This window comes from Strongylocentrotus purpuratus, unplaced genomic scaffold, assembly GCF_000002235.5.
Source record: "Strongylocentrotus purpuratus isolate Spur 01 unplaced genomic scaffold, Spur_5.0 spur5_scaffold_20, whole genome shotgun sequence".
Lineage (NCBI taxonomy): Eukaryota > Metazoa > Echinodermata > Echinoidea > Camarodonta > Strongylocentrotidae > Strongylocentrotus > Strongylocentrotus purpuratus.
The window spans coordinates 2620490-2644740 of record NW_022145606.1 but is presented as its reverse complement, the minus strand read 5'-3'; the positions used below and the strand labels follow the sequence as shown (position 1 = coordinate 2644740).

At 36.1% G+C, this 24251-nt stretch overlaps 1 protein-coding gene across 1 annotated transcript; it reads right to left on the bottom strand.

Moving 5' to 3' along the window:
* Positions 1–18074: 18074 nt before the first annotated feature.
* LOC105439036 lies at positions 18075–19794 on the bottom strand. The gene has a single exon (XM_030993597.1). The coding sequence runs from the start codon at positions 19771–19773 to the stop codon at positions 18115–18117; it is 1659 nt and encodes a 552-aa protein (XP_030849457.1). The 5' UTR covers positions 19774–19794; the 3' UTR covers positions 18075–18114.
* Positions 19795–24251: the final 4457 nt, after the last annotated feature.

Genomic DNA, 24251 nt, shown 5'->3' with positions numbered 1-24251 from the left:
TAATGTGAAGTCCTGAGACAAGAAGTAACTTGTGAATTTAGGGATTAGTGAAGGCTGAGAGTAGAATTACATTCTAAGGGTCTATGTGCACAAGGGATCCTCAGTCTTGGAGCGTAAAGAGTAGAAAGCTTATTAGGCGATAGTATAGGGATGATTATGCCAACATTCTTGTATTAGGTCTATATATGTGATTTCTTGAAAGAGACGCTAAGTGAAGAGTTATATGATTAGAAGCTAAAGTAGATTGACTGATACCGCAATGTTATAGACATTTGATAAGGGTTAAGTTATTTATTAGTAGCCAAGTTATGATTATGAGATCGATGAAGAGTTGCGCTTTTAAATAAAGCATTAAAGTAAGGATAGTTTCTTTTAGAGATAGTAATGTAATGAAACTTTCCCAGATGATGTTCTTAGTGATATAGAAAGAGAACACCGAGAGCTAATGATTCAATGTATGCGAACAGGTAGATTTATTTGTGTTTAATACTTGAAGAGTATTGTTAATGTTATGCCATTTGATCGTATATATGTTATTGTAAGAAAAGACTGTTATTGTAGAAGATTAAGTAATAAAGACTTTGTTTTGCCATGCATCCTAGTCAACACCTTTCTTATTTTGTCTTCCTTTAATAGGTATGCCCCCTCCCTCGGGGTGTGGGCGCTACATTATTATTAAAATAGACTGAAAACAAATCAGGGTTAAACGCGAAGGTACCATTGCAAAACGCTTCGTAATATAATAAAGGTCTGTAAGAAAAGGAAGAAAGGTTTAGGTGCGTGTATCCCAGCAGATACGTATATAAAACCAATAAATCATGTTTTAAAGCCTTTTACAAAATATTTACAGGTGTTTTTATTACAACAAAAATGTCACCATCCATCTTCAGAACTTCTAGTCTCGTCTCAAGACTAACATAATATACACACACCTCCCAGTCTTCAAAAAGGTTTACATTCTTTTTCCACAAAATTACATAACCCATTATTGTTTACACTTTCTTTCGAACACACCACTGGATATTAATATTGGTTTCAATACATTTCCAAATCTTTGAAACTATCATCTCTCTTGCTCTGTTTCACTTCCCCTCTCTTGTTCTGCCCCCTCTCCTTCTCTAGCTCCGTCTATTTCTCTCTCTCTCTCTCTCTCTTCTATTTCAACCTCTCAATTTCTCTGTCTGTCTGTCTCTCTCTCTTTCTCTCTCTCTTGCTCTGCCTCCCTCTTCTACTCTTGATCTGTCTCCCCTTGTCTCTGCCTCTCTCTTTCTCAACTCTCTCACCCTCTCCCTTTTCCGCCTCTGGCTTTCGTTCTCCCTCTATTCTGATTCATCTTTTATTTTCCTGTTCGGCTCGTTTTTTTAGTTATATTAAACTATACCTCGTCTCCCTCTCTCTCCTTCTCTATACTGCTATATAATATATATATATATCTCTCTCTCTCTCTCCTTTCTCTTGCTCTTTCACCCTCTCCCTCCCTTGCTCTGCCTCCATCTTCTTCTCTTAATCTGTCTCCCTCTGTATCCGATCTCACAAAAAAGTGTAGTAGGAAATTATTTATGTTTCGTAACCTTAAAGGTACTTTGTCCCATTTGTAGCCAACATCAAATTCTGTAAAACTTTGCAGGAATTATGAACATGTCGCGTATGTGCAATCTGTGAAATGTAAACGTTAGCAGTGTCCTAGTATTCAAATTATGCAAGGAAACCCATTTACTTTCTAGACTTCACTGACGTAATTTGCTCCGATCATTGCAAAGTTTGTTCGGATGACTGACCGGGATCTCATCCTATCCACTTTTGAGAACCAGAAGCGACCTAGGGAACCCCAGAAGCAGCCGTAGGTAACCCGCTTCCTACTCCCCGGATGACTGTGGTGTGAACCTCCCTCCCACCTTGAAAGCCCGGCGTGGCCACCTTGCTGAGGTGGCTTACAAGTTACGCAAGGAAAACAAAAAAATTCTACCATAATTAAACTACAAGGAGTCAAGATCGTCCTCGAGTGAAAGGAAAGGGGAAAACAACATGAAAACCTCACCAAGAATGAACCAGTCCATCATTATTTCAGGTGACACAAACAATAATTATTCATCTTTTTAATTTGAGGTCCGCAAAACGAAAAGTGATATAAATAAGTAAAGTAAAAGAGAATTGACGAAATCATACTTATAATAATTATATTGAAAGAAAGGCCAAATGATTCACTCTCAGACGTTTTGCAGTTGATGTTTGGTTATTTTATTTTGAAGGCAACAAAACAGCCCCTGTAGAAACACAAGTGTAAAAACAAATGTAAATTAAAAACATCATAATATTCAAATAACCAATTACATAGTTATATACTTCATGATCTGTAAATAAGAAGTAAATAAGAAGTAAATAAGTTCATTATAGACCAGCTTCAAACATTGTATCAACTAAATAATCATCACTATTATTTTCATGACTTCAATGAACAGGTTAAATTAAATAATATATCATGTCTAATATAACGGCTGAAGAACAGTTAACTTTTCATTTCACAATATAATGCCTTACATCACTTAAGCAAAACCTAAATTACAATTGAAGTGTAAAAAGTAACAACAGATTCATTCAATACATAATGCAAACAATATCTTTTTTAATACAAATTGAAAAACAATAAGACTCACCGCCCACACTATATAAAAAAAGCTTGACTTCAACGTACGCCCTTGTACAATACAGTCTTTGTGGTCCTATGAGGGATAAAACGTAATATATTACAATTAACATACAGCAAAATTCAAAGGTATGAATACATACAATTCAGTTATAATAGACCATTAATCTGTATAAAATCGTAAAACATCGTACCACCAATAAAATTAACAAGTGAGAGTTTAGGATTTCACTTTGTGGACATGTACATACGCCACTCAAATACTATAAAAAAGGATCGCATTGTAAAACCCCATCACACACTCAAATTCTGCCAATATCCATAGGAACATCACTAATTGTTCAACAAACATATAAGTAGGGTACATGTACATACATAACAAAAAATAAATGTAACATTTATAAGGATAATCGAATGATTAACTCACATGTAACTCAATTGCCCACTATGCACGTGCACCACTTGTGACTTCTCTGCAGTAATGTCTTCTCCAGTAATAGGGACTTTTAGATTGAGTGGACGAGAACATGACGAACGCCGACTGTTCATGCGTGTCAACGCACTCAACTGCCCATGCTGACTACAATTAGAAATCTTTTAGATTGCACTTGACGATATACATGCATGCAGTAAGTAACACTAGGAACATGACGGACAACGAAAGAGGACAAAATATACAGTTCCTCATTCTACCCTCAACAATAGGCCATTTTCGTAATGTAACCAAATGTAATGCATAAGTCTTTATGAAGTGCCTCAATACAGATTATTTCATTCACCTAATAAGATTAATAGTATTTCAATAGACAGAATCCAAACTGCATACATTAATTGTTGCCAGGTTGGACAACATGATGGCTTGACTTACCTAGCAACACTTAATATATGCAGTTGCATTTGTATTGAGGCACTTCACAAAGACTTATGCATTAAATGTGGTTACATCACGAAAATGGCCTATTGCTGTGGTAGAACATCCCTTCACTGCTATTATGTAAAAATGAGTAGAACAGGTGAATATGCATGTGACAGGGATGTTCCTTTGTCTACCAGAGGAACTGTATATTCTATGCGCACGCGGCATATACTAGTACTGTACTAGATTTAGGAAAATCAAGGTTGACGCATTCTCGGTCGCCGACTGAGACGACGTGACGCATGCGCAATGCCTTAAAATGAAGTCACACGTTGCAGTCAAAGCTGTCGATGTGCAAATCTAAAAGTCCCTAATGTGAAAGCTGTCACCTCCTGCAACCGAACCCAAGCCCAGTTCACTGTCCAGCGTGCACTCAAGCCATTGCAAGAGAGGCCTGAGTGCACACTGAACTTTAGCCTGTACCAAACCCAGGTCCAGCCACAGAAGGCAACAAATCTCACATTACTACAATATAATATAATTGGTATGTAATGAGCATTGTTGTGTCTGTCTTTTTTTTTGTTGGGGGGGGGGGGGAGGGGCGGTAATAAAAGAATAGAATAAAGACAAGATATGTTGAGATAAAGGGAATAGGGACTGGGCGGCCGGCGTCATGAGTTTAACAGATAGGGAATCAAAGCGAATGTTCATATTTTTTCCGTGCAAAATTTGAAGTAACTTGCGAATTCGAAAACGAGTTATAGTTTGCCTTATCAACGCGAATCCTTATAAAGACTTTACATTTCTTATCTGTCATAGTACATTCCCGCACAGGGTATCAAACCTAACCACTGCCGATACACCATGTCTTTCTTACTACCCAATACCACAAACATTCCCTAACCACTATACGTCTACCTTCAGAACTTACCCAGGTATTACAACATCCTGACAGAGTGTCAAATGAGGTCATGCATTATGATATGGAGGTCAAAAGTGTTGATATTCTTTTCATCTATCCAATATGACGATCGATTCAGTCCATTCGTTTCCATTGTTTGGTTTCAGCGTAGGCGTGCAATGGAATGTCAAATTTAGGGATTCCAAACCTTCACGTTCAAGGGATGTATGCCTCTCACACAGGCGCGTACGGGTCGACCCCCCCCCCTCAATTTTTTGGTGTGTGTGTTTTGGAGGGAACCCCCCCCCCCTCATTTCGTTTTAATAACAAAACAAAACAAAAAAACAATTAAAGGTACTATGTCCCTTTTGCAGCCAACCTCAAATTCTGTAGAACTCCCTTCCCCAAAAATCCTGCGTACGCGACTGCTCTCACATATTAAGACAATATGAGTGCACACATATAGAAAGAAAGACAAGTGTAGGCGATTTGTGAAGATTAGTGCGATGTATATTATATATCTGCACTCTTAAAGGTTAGACAAAGTTTTGGTATATGGTCATGAATTTGGTTCAAACAAACATATTGGAAGCATATGCGATCCTACAATACCCAGTGATCGTTGTCGCGGTTGAAATCGAGTCTTAAGTTATAAAACTATAAATAATAAACTTTTCATGTTGTATAGCCTTTGTTTGTTTGTTTTATTTCGGTATAAAGAGACATCATGCAATCAGTAAAACAATAACAAATAGAATAATGAATTTACAAGATAAAATAAACGGCTGGATAACCCATATTCAGCGGTATCGGTATGGTCAAGATATTAATTAAGCTATATAAAACAATGTTTCTTGACTTAAATCGACCGGTTAGCTATTTCCGTTTGGAATTTATATATCAGAACTCCCTAATCTGAGATTTCCATGGTCGCAGCTACCATTGTACTGCCGTAGACGCTATTTGAAATTTAACAAAATCTACCGGGAGCACCGGTAAATGTTTATATTCAATTTTTCTCTAAAGCAGAAGTGTTTTAGGGACTAAAATTGCTTAGTACACATCCACAGGGGCATCCAAATATACCAACATTGTTAAGAATCACTATCCAGCCAAATTGTCAATATTTTCCAAAACTGTGTAGTATCTTTAATATCTGTTTTACTTACATTATACTAACAAATCATTGTTTGAATAAATATATATATTTATGTTTAGTAGTTAATTTAGTGTTTAAAGAGAGAGAGAGAGAGAGAGAAAGAGAAGGAGAGAAAGAGGGGAGAAGGAAGAGATGAGAGGAAAAGAATGGAGGAAGAGAAAGAGAGAGAGAGAGAGAGAAAGAGAAGGAGAGAAAGAGGGGGAGAAGGAAGAGATGAGAGGAAAAGAATGGAGGAAGAGAAAGAGAGAGAGAGAGAGAGTGTATGTACGTGTGTGTGTGTGTGTGTGTGAGAGAGAGATAGTGTGTATGTGTTTATTTGTGTTCTGTGTGTTTAAGTGTGTGATGGGGGCTTCCCGTTACTCTCCCACCGTCACATATTTCTGTTCTCTATAAATCTTCTTGCTATCTGTCCTATTTTCTTATTTATCGAAGCATTTTTTATCCAAAAATAGCTACTTCTTCATCTTTTCCTCATTCATCCATTTTCCACTCCATACTTTTTCACTCATTCCTTTCATCGATTCATCCTTTTGTTTTCTTCTCTATATTTAACTTCATTTCTACCACCTAACTCTGTCTCCTATATGTCTTTATCCATCTTCTCATCCTTTTTTCATTCTTACGTTTCTAAACATTTCTCATAATATTTGGTTAATAAGCCTTTGTTGCGTCCTTTGTAACATCACAAAACTCATCCGCGAATGGAGCAGAGATTATTTGTCGACCTTCAAGATCATACTTGAAGTATTTGGACTTGTCACGAGCCTTCGTACTGTATGCATTAACTCATTAAATTGGGATCGATAACGCACATGAACGAGTTTTGTTAATTTGATATTATAATGACATAGCAAATGACTATTTTAAATTAGTGAGTTTTTTTTACCTAATGTTGTGAGTAAATCGTTCCTTTCAACTAATTAGAGAGTAATGCTTCAATTAATCAGTCAGTCAGTTTATTAGGCTCATCACATGTGATTATATGGCAAATGAGTAAAATTGGTGAGTTTTTTAACCAAATGTTGTGAGTAAATAGGTGCTCTCCATTATATACACACAACAAATGACACATCTGCACATACATGTACAGGATGTTCTATGCGAGCTGGGGATCTTACTAAGTAGTTAAGATGAGAGAGAGAGAGCCCCGTATAGCCTTGCTTATGGGCCTCGCGATTGCAGGACTTCACCTTGCACTCCATACACTTCGGTCGTGCACAAGAAGAGCTTCAAAATGTCAGCACTATATCTAGATTCTATATCTAATCGGTAGCCTTAACTTGTTTTAGAAAATATCTTAATAAAATTCAAGCGATCCTCTTCAGTAATATTACTACTAACTGATTCAAAATTAAGAAAAATCAAACCTACTTACACTTATTCTGTGGCTCGTCGGCCGCTAAAAACTTGACGATCGGGTACGTACGTACGTACGATCATGAACGCGTACGAATATTCATCAGCGAAATATTTACGCGCATGCAAAGAGTAAGATAGCTCCTAAGACGAGTACAGCTTCGAAGAGACTGAGGTTGTTGGGTGTTTTACTCATCCAACGAATACAGAGTATGTGGCATATTAGGAAGCAAAAAGCCACTGTACACACTAGTGAATATTTTTACTCATTCGGTCACTAAAGTTGGAGAATACTCATCCAATTTTAACTTACATGTACTTTAATGAGTAAAAAGATTCATCGAGAAAATAATCGGATCAAATACTCGTTTTAAATATCATGTGTGTACACTTTCAGTAAGAGAAAGGTGGTGTATTCACCAAATGTGTAAAATAATGCATTTATTGGATATATTCTCTCGACTGAATGAGTGAGCTACCATTTTTACTCACCGTACTTAGTTCCGTTTTTGTGTGTGTTCCCCTTAAAATTATCTAATATATAACACAAAGCACATTTGAATATTTTAATTCTGTATAACTCAACCGTAAAATATTTATGTCAAATAACTGGACACCCCTAGCCTGTATTTTGCTACCAAGACGGAGTCCATCATTCTTATTTGTTCCACTTTATAATTGTCCAATACGAAGACATGTTTGATTTGTTTGTTGTTGCTTTGATTGCTTGGCTCTTTATAATTTTCTATAAATAACATATGAAATAATTTGTAATTTATTCATTAATTTAAAAAATTGAGTTTGCTCTTTTATCATTGCCATATTGAGTGCTGCTATACTCTTGTTAGTTGTTACAATGTATTTATGTAGTGATCTCCCGTGAGTACTGCAAGTCGCAATTGGGGACCTTCACGGTTTCGGTGATTTAGTTTGCCTGCCCAATTCCAGGCAACTTGTAAATGCTCATGGGAATCACGATAATGTTTGTTTCCTAAAAGATTTTCATTCTTTGTTTTGTATGATTTGTTCTTCTATGTAATCCTCTGTATACATTTTGTTTTGCCGAATAAATAATAATAATACCTTTATATCTTACCCGAGTATTACAGTATAGAGTGTGGATTCATGTCATGCGTAATGATATAATGATCTACTCAATCGGATAATCTATTCAGACTAGAATTTGCCATTTTCGCTTTCAGTTAGGCACGCAATGGAATGTCACATATGAACGGGTTTCCCACATCCACATTAAAGGGACGTATGCCTACCACATATTTAGACATTCCATTTAGACATTACATTCAATGGGCAAGTGGGGCAGCAGCAAATAAAAACTTTCAATCGTGACAAAAGTACTGTACAAAAGTACTATCACAGTGTGATTGTACGTTTGCACACCCTTAGCTCACGGCCATGAAGTGATGGTAAATCTATCTTTGATCACGTGACTACGTTTAGACCAATCAGATTGCAAGATTCTTAGTATGTGAGATATAATACCACATATCCCGTAACATCTCATTACGTTATACCTTTATAGCTTTCCAAAGTATTAAACCATGTTGACAGAGTGTGAAATTATGTCATGCGTCATGAAGAAGTCCAGAAGGGATTATATCTTTTTACGTCTACTCGATTTGAAAATCAGTTCAGTCCATAATTTGGTTTATTCGCTATGGATGCACAAATAGAACGGAAGACAAATACGAATCTGATATGCTATAATGACTACTACATAATAACATTTGTGTATGTGCCTCTCAAACTGTTGACAGAAAATTATAGGCAATTTGCCAATGTGAAGATTGTTGTGACTAGATCTATGCGCTCTTTAATATATGTGTACATTATACCAAAACAAACTTTCTGATAAATAAAAGGAATGCGTGTATTCTTAACAAACCCTGTGTGTACTTAATAGACACTGCTAGCTAATGCCTAAAGTTGACTTTATGTTTGAAGAGGGGGAGGGAGAGAAACAAAGAGAGTGTGTGTGCGTGAGGGTGTGTGAGTATGTGTGTGTAACCTCCATTTAAAAAAAAAAAAATTGCATGTATAATATTTGTTGTTGCTATTATAAGTGTATAATATCTACGATTGACTCATAAATCGTGTTTATGTACTATATTAAAGTATACTTTCAATGTTTGCTCAGTTATATATATACTGCATATAAGTTTAATTAAGTTTATGTATAAGCAGTCAATATTGAAAAAGTTTATTTATTTTATTCAATTGTATGTTTGTAATACACTTTTGGAGGAATAAAACAAAATTATTAAATTGAAACAAAAATGTGGTTGCGTGTGCGTGTTATAGTCAGGTAGAGAGATATTGGGAAAAAAGAAGGAAAGCTTAAGCTTGGGCAGGGCGGGTTGGATACCCCAAAACAATAAATCAATTAAATTCACACAAATAAATTTAATGGCTGGTATTTTTTTTAATACGTTCTGTCGTATTAGTATTCTAACAAATATCTGTATTTAATGTTTAAAGTGTTGATCAACCTCACCTTATACCAAGGGAACGGCCGTTCCTTATTAAAATTCTCTTTGTACTCTATCAATACTCTACTTCATAAGTAAAAAGATAATTTTCAACTTCCCCTTTCCCAACATCTTTTAGCTCTTTTTCATTTCTCTCTCTTTCCATCTCTTTCCGCCTCCTCCATCACTGTCGCTTAAAGGGACATAATAACATTGTTCAGATAAGAGAAAATGGTGCTAGGGTAGTGACTTCAATGATAGATGTACAATTAAAGATAATCTGTACGTTTTAGTGAAAACGGATCATTATTGACGATATCAAATGTGAAAAACTGATCTGATCAATTCATTAATGCTCCCTACTATACTATTAAAATTTAATTACATTTGAGGTGAATGTCAATCGTCACAAAGCAGAGAATTGGCTGTATATACCATTCCAGACATTTAAGTGTCGACAGACTTTTGTATAGCCTGTTTTATGACTTATTTGCAAGGAAAAACGGTTGGGAAAATTCAAAAGGTTAGGGAGAATTTACTGTTAATCACTGTTAAAAGGTGGCGCATAGTGACACCTTCATAGAAAACCATAAATATCTATGTGGTTTGAGGATTTTCTCAGGATTTTTTGCCTGTTAGAGGGTGAGTACAGTACAAGGAATATAATAAGTAACATTTCGTACACAAATTATACAATTTTTTTCATTAACCTTCAAAAATGTTTAATACCGAGTCACTTTAAGTTATCTAGATCCACTTCCTATGTTATATCTCTACCTTATAGAGGGGTTATAGCAAATATATAAGTACTAACGCTCCCCCTCTTTATTTTTCTCTCTCTCTCTTTCACTCTGTTCCCCATTCCCCTCTCTCCTCTCTCAATCCATTTCTCTCTCACTCTTTCTCTCAAAGTCTCTTTCTGTCTCTGTCACATACCCAGTCTCTCGGTATGTCGGTTATGCCATACACCTTTCTTCCTCTCATTTAAAATATTAACACTTCTAAAAAGGCAAATATTGAAGAAAGCATGAACTAACTTACAGAATAACATACCGAAGAAAAAGCAAATCTGTTATCAATACAAAGCTTGGCCCATATATGTACTTCATTTCTACAAGATTTGCTTTAAATAAATAAATATTAACCCTTGAACATTGAGTTCATCAACGGCAATAATTAGAGAAAAGATCATTATTTCGATAATTGCCATTTATAACTGATTTGTTTAAAATATTTCTTCTGCTATTCCGATTATTCGTCAGTTCATTGACATTACAACCTATATAGAAACGGTTAAATAAAATTAAATAAATGCCAGGCACAAAAAAGACACGCTGATCTTTGCTGTCAAACTATGGCGCGTCTATGTAGTCGTCACAACTATATACTTAAAACAAAGACAGCCATTACTTATCTAACTTCTTAATCGTGTGCCATATTAATCACAAGTATCATAATTCATGTAAGATCCGTACTTACGAGTATTTATCAAGATTATCCCGTTGTGATAACGACTTCTCTACTATCAGCTAACGATGTAGTATAACGGGTTTCACTTTGATTATATGCAATTGACAAGATAGGTGCAGTGCGTATTGTGAAATATCGGGTATTTTCCAGCTCTGCAATACAATGGATCGGTGCACAAATTGAACAAAGTTTCAAATCTGGTTCAAGGTTTACAGCATTGTGTTTAATTTTTCTTTTTTTACGATGGTTAGTACGTAGAACCTAGCTTCGAGTCCACCGTAAAACATGACATTTATGATCATGATGTAAGCCGAACTACTCTCATATACATATTATCACATCCATCATCTTTATATAGCATTATCAAAATAATGAAATACAGGTTTTTCCTCATAAACAATGTTACATCGTCAATATTAATACTCATCTATGTTTATTAACGAAAACATGTATTTATATTCAGGAGCAGAAGGGATGCAATGTAGTTTGTACAAAATAGATACTTATACAAATAGCTTGCGGGCAAGAGATTAAAACGTTTTAATGAAAGAAGCTTGTATTTTAAATCCAATGGAATGACACAACATACAGAGAAAATGAGGCATATTGCTGTAATGAGCATGAAATCTGTGTGTGTGAAATTAATAAATATCACGTTTTTAAATATTAAAGTAAAGGGGACAGAGCGGAGAGTGTAGAGAGTCTAATAGATGGAGAATTAGAGAGACAGTGTTTTTTTCTTCTCTCTTTCTTTCTTTTTCCTTTCCGTGAAAAATTAAAAGTAGCATGCGAAGAGTGCAGTGTAAATACACATCATTGTAAAATCTTCAAACTTTAAAATTCTCATCCGTCACAACGCGTTCCAGTATAGAGTGTCAACACGAACCTATGCTCATATAAACCATGCCTTTCTATCTACCCAGTACAGCCACATATTCCCTAACCACTACGTCATACCTTCGTAGCTTACCCGAGTATAACAACATACTGATAGAGTGTAAAATCAAGTCATGCATTATGATTTGGAGATCAAAGTTGATGATATTCTTTTCATGTACTCAATCTGATAATCTATTCAGACCACAATTTGCCATTGTTCGGTTTTAGTCTAGGCACGCAATACCTCTTTCTCTCTCTCTCTCTGTCTCTCTCTCTCTCTTTATCCGTCTTTCGTTCTCTTTATCCCAACCTCTCTCTCTCTCTCTCTCATTTGAAATTATAGTTCATTAATTTTGAACATGAAATTTGTGAGTGACATATGAGAGAAACATTGCATTTCTTTACCGTCCGATCGAGCCGGGAAAGGGGCTGTAGGGGATACTTATAATTGGTTCGGACTACGGGCGATCGCGCAGCTAAAATATCCGAACCTTTTTTGTGTATTAACCAGGGACTCTTTGCATCAATGTTCATGTTTGTTGTGTTTTTAGGGATGTAACTCAGCTGTGGAGGGTAATGTACTTTGCAGTGTATTTAGATTTGTGCTTGTTAACGGATATGGGGGCGTGTGTGTGGGTGTCGGTATGTGTGTCTATTGAGAGAGTATTACAATGAAAGAATGGAGGAGAGGGAAACAATAGAGGGATGGGGAGAGAGAATGGAGGACAGACAGAAATAGAGAGAGGAGAAGGAGAAAGAATGAAAGACAGAGAGAGAGAGAGAAAGGAAGATAGAGAGAGAGAGAGAGAGAGAGAGAGAGAGAGAGCTGGATAGAGAAAATTAGGGAGAGGAAGAGAGGAAGAAAGAAAGAGGAATGAGAATGACAATTTTAGTGGAAAAAAGTGGAAGAACGATTGATGCATTAAAGCCATTATTGCCTGTTAGAGGGTTAGTACAGTACAAGGAATATAATAAGTAACATTTCGTACACAAATTATACAATTTTTTTCATTAACCTTCAAAAATGTTTAATACCGAGTCACTTTAAGTTATCTAGATCCACTTCCTATGTTATATCTCTACCTTATAGAGGGGTTATAGCAAACATATAATTACTAACGCTCCCCCTCTTTTTTTTTTCTCTCTCTCTCTTTCACTCTTTTTCCCCATTCCCTTCTCTCCTCTCTCAATCCATTTCTCTCTCACTCTTTCTCTCAAAGCCTCTTTCTGTCTCTGTCACATACCCAGTCTCTCGATATGTCGGTTATGCCATACACCTTTCTAGTGTCAACACGTGTCAACACGAACCTATGCTCATATAAACCATGCCTTTCTATCTACCCAGTACAGCCACATATTCCCTAACCACTACGTCATACCTTCGTAGCTTACCCGAGTATAACAACATACTGATAGAGTGTACAATCAAGTCATGCATTATGATTTGGAGATCAAAGTTGATGATATTCTTTTCATGTACTCAATCTGATAATCTATTCAGACCACAATTTGCCATTGTTCGGTTTTAGTCTAGGCACGCAATCCCTTCTTTCTCTCTCTCTCTCTTTCTCTCTCTCTCTCTCTGTTCCTTTTTCCTTCGGCCTCTCCCATCACTGTCGTCTGATCTAGATCCACTTCTCTTCTATAACTATACTCGATAGTCAATTATAGCTCAACAGATAATAACTATTTGTATACTTTTATCTAGATCTATTAGGATTAAATCATTGTCAAAATATTTCCATAAATTGGGGTAAAAAAAGTAATATTTTAACTAAATGAGCGACAGTGTATAATCCTACTTCAGTTATAATAATCAGCTATATTACATATTTCAGTCTTGAGCCTTGGCATACCTCCATAAGTATGTCTGTTAAATGAGTTCAATATCATTTATTATTCAGTAGTCTTACGAAACATTGTTTATGAACTTTGACGCCACCTGTCAGTTCTACATTTTATTCCCTTGCATCTATAAGCTGTCCTGTAGACGGTGTTGTCCGCATTGTTGTAGGGGTGTACGTTGTGAATATCTTGTATGAGTAGAGGTATCTATGAATTTACTTTACTTGTGTAATATCAGTAAGTAAAATATAACCACGGTTGTGTGGTAAAGGGTTTTTATCAAAATCCTTATTTGCCCAACTACAGAGCATATCGACTGATCATCAATTTCAAATTAAACCTGAACGACGTATTGTGATTACGTTACAAGTATTTTGTGATCGTCTGCTAGCTAGTCATTTATTATTATGTCCGAGCGTTCAAGAGTGAAGCAGGGATATGTGAGTTTAGCGCACCATCTCAAACTCATTCATACATTAGTCAATCTATCTATTCGACAACATAGCAGAGCGTCATCTCTTGGCGAGACTTTTAGACAGCTATATCATGATTGGTATGGGTCGAGGGGGAGTCCCCATTTTCGGGACCTATTCCTATGCACGCTGTTCTTATCTCAGTTCGTCCTGTGTACATTGTCTTACCTGTATAGATCAATTGCATTAATAACCATTTCGTCTTCAGCATGGGGGCGCAATGTGTTGTTATTATATAAGGAGTACACTAACGTAACATATTAGGCATTACAGAAGAATAGAATCAAAGCTTATCATTGCCCATGTTCCTTTATGATTTTCCCACATGAATAGTGAATAATTATGCATATTATAGCTAGTCTTATTTGCCTCCTAAAAAGCTTTTGACTCGTCAGTTTTTAATTCAGGTTTACTCAAGTTTTGTACCTCGTAAACGAAAAGGCCTGTTGTTTTGATCACTACCTGAGCTACTAATAACAATCAACAGGGTTATTATGAATAATCAAGATAATCATGTCTCATTGATGCATTATCTCATGAACAATATTCTTGAACCAACCGTTGTGTTTTGTATAGCTAGCGTCTTTTCAGGTCCAGTTCTCGTTTTTGTTCCTCTTTCTTATAATTACTGGTGTCACCCCACTCATTACACGCCCTTCTCTCTCTCTCTCTCTCTCTCTATTTCTTTCTCTCTCTCTCTCTCTCTCTCATGCTCTTTACATTTCCTCTTCCTCACTTTAAACCTATTTCAACTACGCTTAATGATTGTACATTTTTCTATTTGTAACAAATATTTGTATTTTAAAGTTCTTTGATTTAAAAATTCATACTTAAAGAATGACAAAAACTGTAGTTGATTTCATTTATTTTAATTTTTTGAGCTGATTAAATGAAAAGCCGATTTGACATTGTTTACTTTGCATATGTTCCAGGTAATGAAATAATAACATATACCAGAATGAAAATGAAGAAAATATACATTACCACCAGTACTTGTCAAATACCGGAATGAAAATGAACAAAATAAAAATGACTTCCAAACTACTCTTCAGATACAAGAACGAAAATGAAAATAATAAACTCTTCAGATACAAGAACGAAATTGAAAATATTAAGCACGAATACCAAACTACTCTTTAAATACAAGAACAAACATGAACGGAAAAAATGACTAACAAATAGCTTGTCATATATGATAATTAAAATTAAAAAATGAAAATTATTAAACAACAAAACTTTCTCTTGAGATTCCAGTATGAAAATGAACAAAATAAACATGACTACCAAAGTACTTTTCATGGTAAGGAGTGTTTCGTCAATGCTTAGGAACTTCACTTTACAGTTTGACAAGTGATATTGTTTAACTAAATAAAATCAATCATTGAATGAAATTTAGCAGTTCATTTGCTGACAAATCATTACAATCGAGATAAATGTAAAGGCATACGTATTTCTATAACTGGTTTCCTCTTTATCAACTGCAGTTACGAGCCGAATTAATTGTTTCCATTCTAAATCCAGTGTAACCGCATTTGTTACACTTTCAAATGTCTAGGACTGAAAGCTAGAACAAACTGAAGTTACTATAGGCCTACAGTGTAATGTAAGATAATCATTGTTCCGTATACCACGATATCTTATGGCCCGGTCCCACTGGCCGATGGACACAAAACGTATGCATAAAGGACACAGCGGACGAGCAAAATTTCGCGGGTGGCTCCATCCGTTTTCATCCGCTCTAGAAATGGACAAAATTTGCGAAAATTTGCGAAAACAGAACGGAAAATAACGGACGTGGGTAGTATGTAGCGGGGATGTTAAACGGATGTTCATCGGAAGCCTAGCGGAGGAAAGCGGATGGAAGTGGATGACAGCTTTGAATACTTTATATACGAGATGCATACGCTTACATCCTTTCTATTTCCGTGCTACTAACGATGTATAGACGTTCCATGTACCTTATCTTTCCTCCCTCTTTCCGTTTTCAGCTGCAGCGGATGTGAGTTGCAAGGATGCCCAGAGGATGCAGAGAGGATATAGCGGACGTTTAACCGATGATAACGGACATAGAACGTTTGTTGCTCGTATTTGTCGCGGATTTACATCGTACACGGCGGAAGTTCATCCGTTCTAAAAGTTTTGTGCAGCTCAAAACTTTTTGCGCGGATGAAATCCCAGTGGACGGATGCTCGAAGGATAGAGCGTATGAAACACGTATGCAATGAGTACACAGCGGATGCATAGCGTTTTCCAACGGATGGCAAGATTTGTTTACGTTTTACATCCTCTTTGCATCCGTAAGTGCAGTGGGACCGGGCCTTAAGATCGTTCAATGTTTTTTTTTATGAATAAAATCATGGATTTTAACATACATGCAATGTTGAATTGTGCATAAATTTACAATCATGACGTTGATATAACGTTAAAAAGCATACCATACGTAGAAATAAAAAGTAATACATTCAGTTCTAAAACAAATAGTCCTTACATTAATTATAATATGATTTTGGTTGAAATATTCTTCAACAGGAACAGTTCCAACATTATGGGTAATGTTAATTTAACAAAATATATTACTCAAATGAACAACTTATTGAGGTTTAAATGTAAAAGAGAAAAGTACGAGCCGATATAAATTTGATACCGGTATGCAAACTAATAACATAACAAATTCATACTAAAGTGCGATTCGATATAGATGCAAGAGATCATACGGTTTACTGAATCGCCTGTTCATTTATTTGTTTTTAGTACATACAACAATGTAACATGAATTCACATTGAATTATAATAATATCGCAATAAAAGGAATGAATTAATAACTGTATAAATCAATAATACATTAATATTGTGAAAACAATATCTCGGTTCATGAAATTGTCCACACAATTTCAACATATTGCGTCATAACCCTCCATGTTCCAGCTATCTGTACACATCATTGACAGTATATTGATACAACCTGCTTAAACCTAAAACGATTGGGGGAAAAAATATGCCCCTCTAAAATCCTTCTTGAAAACTCACGAAGGCTTTGGAAATGGAAAACAAATCTTATAGCGACGAATTTCTTATCAATGTCAAGCTATTCTGTATTTTTAAACATAAAATGATATCAAAATTTTATAGTGGCTAAGCCTGGTGAGACTTCCTATCGATCTTGTTTCCTTTTCTTCATTTTTCAATCCATGCTTCATATAAATAAAATTTCATTAAAATCCAAATTAATCGTATATAAAGATTATAAACAGTCATATGATATTAAACATTCACATTGTTTACTTCAAACGCTCATTTAATTATATACATTATCATATGAAAGCTTATGCAAAGTTTTGGGAAACTTAGACAATTGGAGGATAGTGATAATTTAACATTTTGGGAAAGATGTAATTTGGGAAATGTAATTATCAGGAATTTACCAGTGCTCCCGTCAAATTTCAAATATTTCAAATAGCGCCTAGGGCCATTTCATGGAAGCTGAGATCATGAAAATCTCAGAATATGCAGTTCTGATATATTATTTCCAAACTGGAATAGCAAATTGGTCGATTTGAGTCAAGAAACGTCTCGTTAAAGCTGAAGTCATATCAGTTTTTAGAGGGAGCTATACAACCTAGAGATTTTATTATTCACGATTTCATAACTTCAGACTCGATTTCAACCGCGACATCGATCATTAAATACTATAAAATCGCATATGCTTCCAATATGTAAAATATGTTCATTTGAACCTAATTCATGACCCCATACCAAAACTTGTTATATCCTTTAAGCGATACAATATGTAATTATTGAAAGTTAAACAAAATATTTTATCACGGGTATGGTGTTAACAAATTTTTAAAAGTCACCGGGATTTCGAAGTAATATAAAATAAAATTCATATTGTTTGGTAGTCAATATGTTTTCCTTCGTCAAAAATACAGATGATTTAATTCAACTTTAACTGAGTTGTATGAACAATAAAATAATCCGATATCCCGTTGAGGCTTTAATTAAATTTGCAGTATGAGGAATAACAACGATTTCTTCAGATGACTTATACAATAAATATCTTCTTGTACACAAAAATCTTGTCTCCGTTACAAGCTTCAAGGTTACCAGAAAGAGTTATGAGGCATGGCTTACCGATGGAGTATCGGACTGATTTCTTGTAGTCCACGATCCCCTTTGCCTGGATGATACCATCACATGACACCTGATCAACTGCGTAGATAGAACGCTCACCATCCCAGTATGTGATGTAGAGTGTGTCTGTTAGTTTGTCAACTCGACACTGTGGCGCGCACCACTCAGCACTGTGTATGACAGCCTTCTCATCCCCAGATCGTGAGATGACAGTGTATCCGTTATTAGATGTCTTCACAACGATATCACCTGATGACAAGGCTTGTATCTCACCCCACACCTCCTTGCCCTGCATCGTAATGGTGTTTACTATCTTACCATCAGCAGGGTTGATGACGTAGATATTAGACTGATCGCTCTGAGCAGCGAGGATCATCCCACCCCTGTCAACATCAACATACACCCATGCAGTATCGCGGTTATTCTTCGGTATGCCGATGTCTGTAGTCACCTTCCATTGTCTGTCATAGAGAGTGATGCATCCATCCAAGCTGACACCCTTGAAGCCTCGTCTCCACTTACCACATAATATAACGTTGCTGTCTATGGGGGCGAATGATGTAATGTTCATGTTACAATCTCCTTCAATGACTTTCTGTGTGTGTTCAGTGCTGATATTTGTAACATACGTGTTATGGTTCCTTACGTCCCGCACACATATCTCATCATCACTGATCAAACCACGCACCCGTGGGCAATTAACAATCGATGGAATGTGGATTGCCTTGACAAGCTCCCATTTACCGATATAGCCATCAATTCTCCCGTAGTGTTCCCCACCTACTTCACCCTCTACAAACTTCAATCTCTGAACTTCACCCTGAATTCGGTCAAGACAGTCGCTAACATCTTTCAAATTCAAAATTTCATCTAGGGATGCAAGCACTTGAGGATCTTCATTCACCAATGTTTTGTCATGTTGATTGATTCGTTTGATCTTGGCGTCAACATTATTCATAGTGCTGATTGCGTGCTGACTCTCACTTGTGAGATCTTCTATCTTTTTAGCAACCACCTCGCTAATTGCCTTTGTTTCTGATTCGAATTTAGCTTGGCTTTCTCTGATGGGTAGTTGTTGTTGTTCTGCTTCTTCCTGACATGATTTGATCCGTGTTTCCCTCTTTTCGTTAATTATTTGTATTTCTTTATCCACCTCCTCGTCGATCAAACGAATCGATCGTTTCTCTTTTTCTTTCATAATCTTTAATTTGTCGTCGAATGCCATCCTAAGTTCATTGTTGACTGCTTGAAAATGGTTACTTGCAAAGGTTGAAGTAGACTCTAGTTTAGAGGAGAGTGCTTTTAGTTGTTTCTTCATTTCCTCTATCTCTTGCTGCTTGTCATCCAGTTTCCTCCTCCTCTCCAAGATGACATCCTCGATGTCGTCTAGCTTACATGGTTTGTGGCAATGCTCTTTGGTAGCGCATGGATGACATACGGGGATTTTGTGTTCTTTGCAGTAAAATTTAATTGGCTCCCCGTGTTTGTCACATGACCATGTCATGTCATGACCTTTTCTAGGGTGTAGCTTGACCTTTCCATCTCTCTCTCCTGGGAACTTAGACGCCATGATGCGGAGCAAATGGTAGCAAATAACCTGCATCGTGAACAATAATACAAATTAAATTAGCTAAAAACTTTAGGATAAGAAATAGAGAAGCGGATCAGGAAACAAAGAGAGACAAAGACATGTAAAGGGTGAGGAGAATAATCAAATAGGGAAAATAGGGAAAGCAGAAACATAGAACAGAATATCAAGCATATTATATAATCTGTATTTATTATTCTACTTTCTGCTCCAATTGCTCGTCAGTATATTATGAATGATTTATTCATATTGAGTAAGGCAAATATTAATTCCTTTCATTTAATTTCGTTTATTTACATTTCCAACAAAATAAAATAAGATAAATGAAATTGCATCGTACATTGCAAAAAATTGAAACTTAACAATGCAATTGTAATTGTAATTGGTCCACAGTCTACAACAGGCATAAACAGCAGGTTGGTCGTGGAGGGGACTGCTAAAAAGATAGGCTTGTACATTGGTAAAAGAAGATATATGTGCACAAATATTTATCAATAATAAGGGAACGCACTAATACATAAACCGGATAGACATAACATAAAATGCGTGAAAGGGACAGGAAAGAAGGGAGATAAGAAACGAGAGAGGTTAGGGCTGTCGCCTATAAACACTCACAACAAAATACGGATGGCAATACAACATGAAAGGAAATATAATAGAGTATATTATTGAGTGAAAGAAATTGAATGAGGGAGAGCTGATAACTACGTAGAAGAGATTTTTAGATTTAAATTTAAAAGATCCGGGCCTGCATAAGTGAATATGGATTTAGCCATTATAGTTCTAGTAAATGGCAGATGGAATTCGTCAGATTGGCGTGTGGGGGTATTTGTGTATAGTTTTATTGTTGATGAATATTGAATAAAAGATTGGAGGTAGCGTATTATTATTATTTAACTGCTACATGAACTGATCGAGGTTCTAACGATATAAATCTTCCATTTTAAAGATATTATTTTCGATGAACAAAACTTAAGGATGGGATCTCCAGGACGTGATACAGATAACACGCACCGCTTTCTTTTGTAGAATAATACGTGCCATATGGGTACATGAGATGTGTATTGTAGCGCGTCCTTTCTAAACTCAGCACTAAAGTCAACCAATAGAGGAGCCAGGCATGATAACTTGGCTAACGTTCGATGCCTGTTTATATATTTTAGAGGATTTTTTTTCTTAATCGGTGGCTAACACTCGTAAATCTGAGGGGCGTCCTAAAACACGGCCTTTTTGATAAATAATAGTATTTGGTCAAGAAAATTTTTATGGAAATCTTAAACTACCATGAGTTTTGTGTCATATGAAGACCAAAAAATGATACCAGTTTCAATGGAATCGGGATTAATTAACAAAATGATATTTTGAGAATACTCCCCCCCAACAACAACACAAAAAACGTGTTTTTTACTTAAATTTTTGACGTCAAATAATCCCAATTCCGTTTAAATTGATACCAAAATGTAGATAATCTAAATATCCTTCTTAAGTCATCAAACTCAAGGTAGTTTAAGGTTTCCATAAAATTTAATTAACCAAATACTAATACTCGTCAAAGGGGCGTTTAATTTTGGCCCTCTGCTTAATATAATAGAGTACATCATGCTTAGTTTTGTAGTTAGTTGCCGCTACCACACAAGCTAATTAGCACACTTTGTTAATTCGAAAGATTCTTTCATAATACACAATGTTTCAGAGTTGTTTTTCTTTTCATTTTAGCAAACACCTTTAAATCGCAGGGGCCTCCTAAAAATAATATTTAAAACAAGAGGAAAAAGAGGAATAATTGATATGTTATGAGCAAGCAAGGTGTGTGTATATTTTTCATTTAGTTTGGTGTGGAATTGAATGGAATTAATTTGAAATTTAAGAGAAATGGTCAGGGGGTTCAGGGTGCACAATTCTAATTCGACAAACAAGTATAGTTTGCAGTGTAAATGCTAATACAAATAAAGACTTTAAACTTATAACTTCTCATCTGCCCGAATACATTTCCGTATGTCGTATCGAATCTATCAGTACCACAACATGTCCCTAACCACTACGTCATACCTTCATAGCTTACCGAGTATTACAAAATGTTTAACCGTGTGAAAGCATGACATGTCAAAGGTCAAAGGTGATGATATTCTTTTCATCTACTCAATCCGATAATCTGTTCAGACCAGCAAGTATCATTGTTCGCTTTCAGGTAGGCACGCAACGGAATGTCATATGAACGGGTTTCCCACCTTCACAATATGAGTGCACAAGTAGAAAGGAAGACAAATGCCAATCACATTTTATTATCATAACTACTACATGATAACACATTGTATGTGCCTCTAAAACCGTTTACATAGTTATGAACGTGAAATGACGTGCAGGTGATTTGCTAATGTGAAGAGTTATGTGGTGTATAGTAGATCTCTGCGCTCTTTCATATATTTTTGCTTCCATTTTATATACTAAAAAGCATGCTGATGCACAAATAAGAAACATTGTATTTCCAAAAACAAGATGTGTACTTATAGTCACTAGCGGATGTCTATGCAAGGTTGACTTTTAGGTTAACCTCTATCCCTCCTTCTCGATACTGTTTCTTTTGTCTATTAACTCATCAAACGGTTTACCTACCCCCTTTTCCCCAGCGAGAGAGAGAAAGAGAGAGAGAGAGAGATAGAAAGAGAGAGAAAGAGAGAAAGAGAGAGAGAGAGAGAGAGAGAGAAAGAAGGGGTGGAGAGATAGATAGATAAATATATAGAGAAAATGGAGAGCAAAAGAGAGTGAGATTTGGGGTTATAGCCCAACAGATGATAGTTACGCTCTCGTCCCGGTTACTGTCTCCCTGCAGTCCCTGTGTGTGTGTGTGTTTTTCTCTCTCTCTCTCTGTCTTTCTCTTGCTCTCTCATTATTTTTAAAATCTCTTTTATGAAGAGACTACCCCTTCTCTCATCCTCTCTCTCTCTCTCCCTCCCTCTTTTCATCCTGGCCTCTCTCTCTTTCTCTTTCACATACCCAGTGTCTTTGTCTGCTGGTTATGCCATGTGACTTTCTTTCTCTCATTTAAAACATAAACACGCCTCAAAAAAAATTAAAAAAACATCCATTGAACAGAGCATCGAATAACATACTGAATGAAAAATAACTTTCGATAATTGGGGATATAGGAATCAATATATTAATTGCGCAGTACACGATTATGGCAAGTTTTATTTGGAATTTATACAGTTATTGCATAGTCAATGAAAGTTCACAACGTTGAAAAAAAAACTCTATAACAATCCACAGTTTAACACAAATATTATCGATTTGTGCTCTAGTATAAAGCGTTGGTCTGTATGTTGATATACACAAAATAGCATGCAAAGGCAATCCATTCCGTTAATGTTGCAGGACGCCATTTATAACATTACTTGACTTTTATTAATCGAAATGCATTATTAAAATATTAAGTTGACTGCAAAGAACCGCGAGGGTGACAAAGACATGAACGAGGAGTTGAGAAGAATTAGTTAAGACGGCAGGAACACGAATCTAGATAGAATATCAAGCATTGCCTTTAGTGTTTACTTTGTTATTTATTCTGCTTTTTTCGATTGCTTGTCAGTTCATTACTATGTATAGAGTAGCGGTTAAATACAATGAAACAAATGCCAGGTGAATAATAAACGCTAGTCAAAACAGTCAACCTGTATAGCGCGTCTCTGTAGTCGCCATATCGTTTGACTTTGGCGATCATGCTGTTCCGCAACCCTCGGCTCCTAGCCTTCTGTATATTAGTACCTCTCCCAGTTCATTCACTCTTCTCTCTTCCAACAATTTCTGCAGACTTTCCATCCAAATTATCCTCCTTCCTCCCCTACTTCTTCTTCACACAACTTTCCCAGTCAAAGCAAGATTCTCTAGGCCTTCTTTACGTGTGATGTGACCCATGAACTTCAAATGCCTAATCAACATCTCACGTATCATATCTTTTGCACTCCATCTCGTGTAAGAACTTCCTCATTACTAACTTTGTCAGTCCAGGGGATTTTCATCATTCTTCTTAAAAAAACACATTTCGCGACTTTCCAAACGCCTTTTAATATTAAAATTCTTAATTTTGTGTCATAATGATTACAAGAATTATAATTCATGTAAGATCTGTACTTACGAGTAGTTATCAGGATTATCCCGTTGTGATGAGGACCTCTCTCCTATCAGCTCACTATGTATTATCAGTGTGTTCACTTTGATTGTATGCAACTGACATGAGAGGCTGAAATATCGGGTATTTTCCAGCTCCGCAATACCATGGATCGATGCACAGAGCAAACAATTTTTCAAAAGAGAAGGAATTATATGCATAATCACGTCACTGGTTCAAAGTTGAAAGCGTTTTGTTTAATTTGTCTTCGGTACGGTGGTTATTGTGTAGAACCTAGCTTCGAGTCTACACGACGTCATGATCATGATGTAAACCGAACGACTCTCATGTATTA

Coding starts and splice junctions, on each gene's coding strand:
- LOC105439036 (XM_030993597.1), bottom strand. CDS start 19,773: ATGGCGTCTAAGTTCCCAGGAGAGAGAGATGGAAAGGTCAAGCTACAC.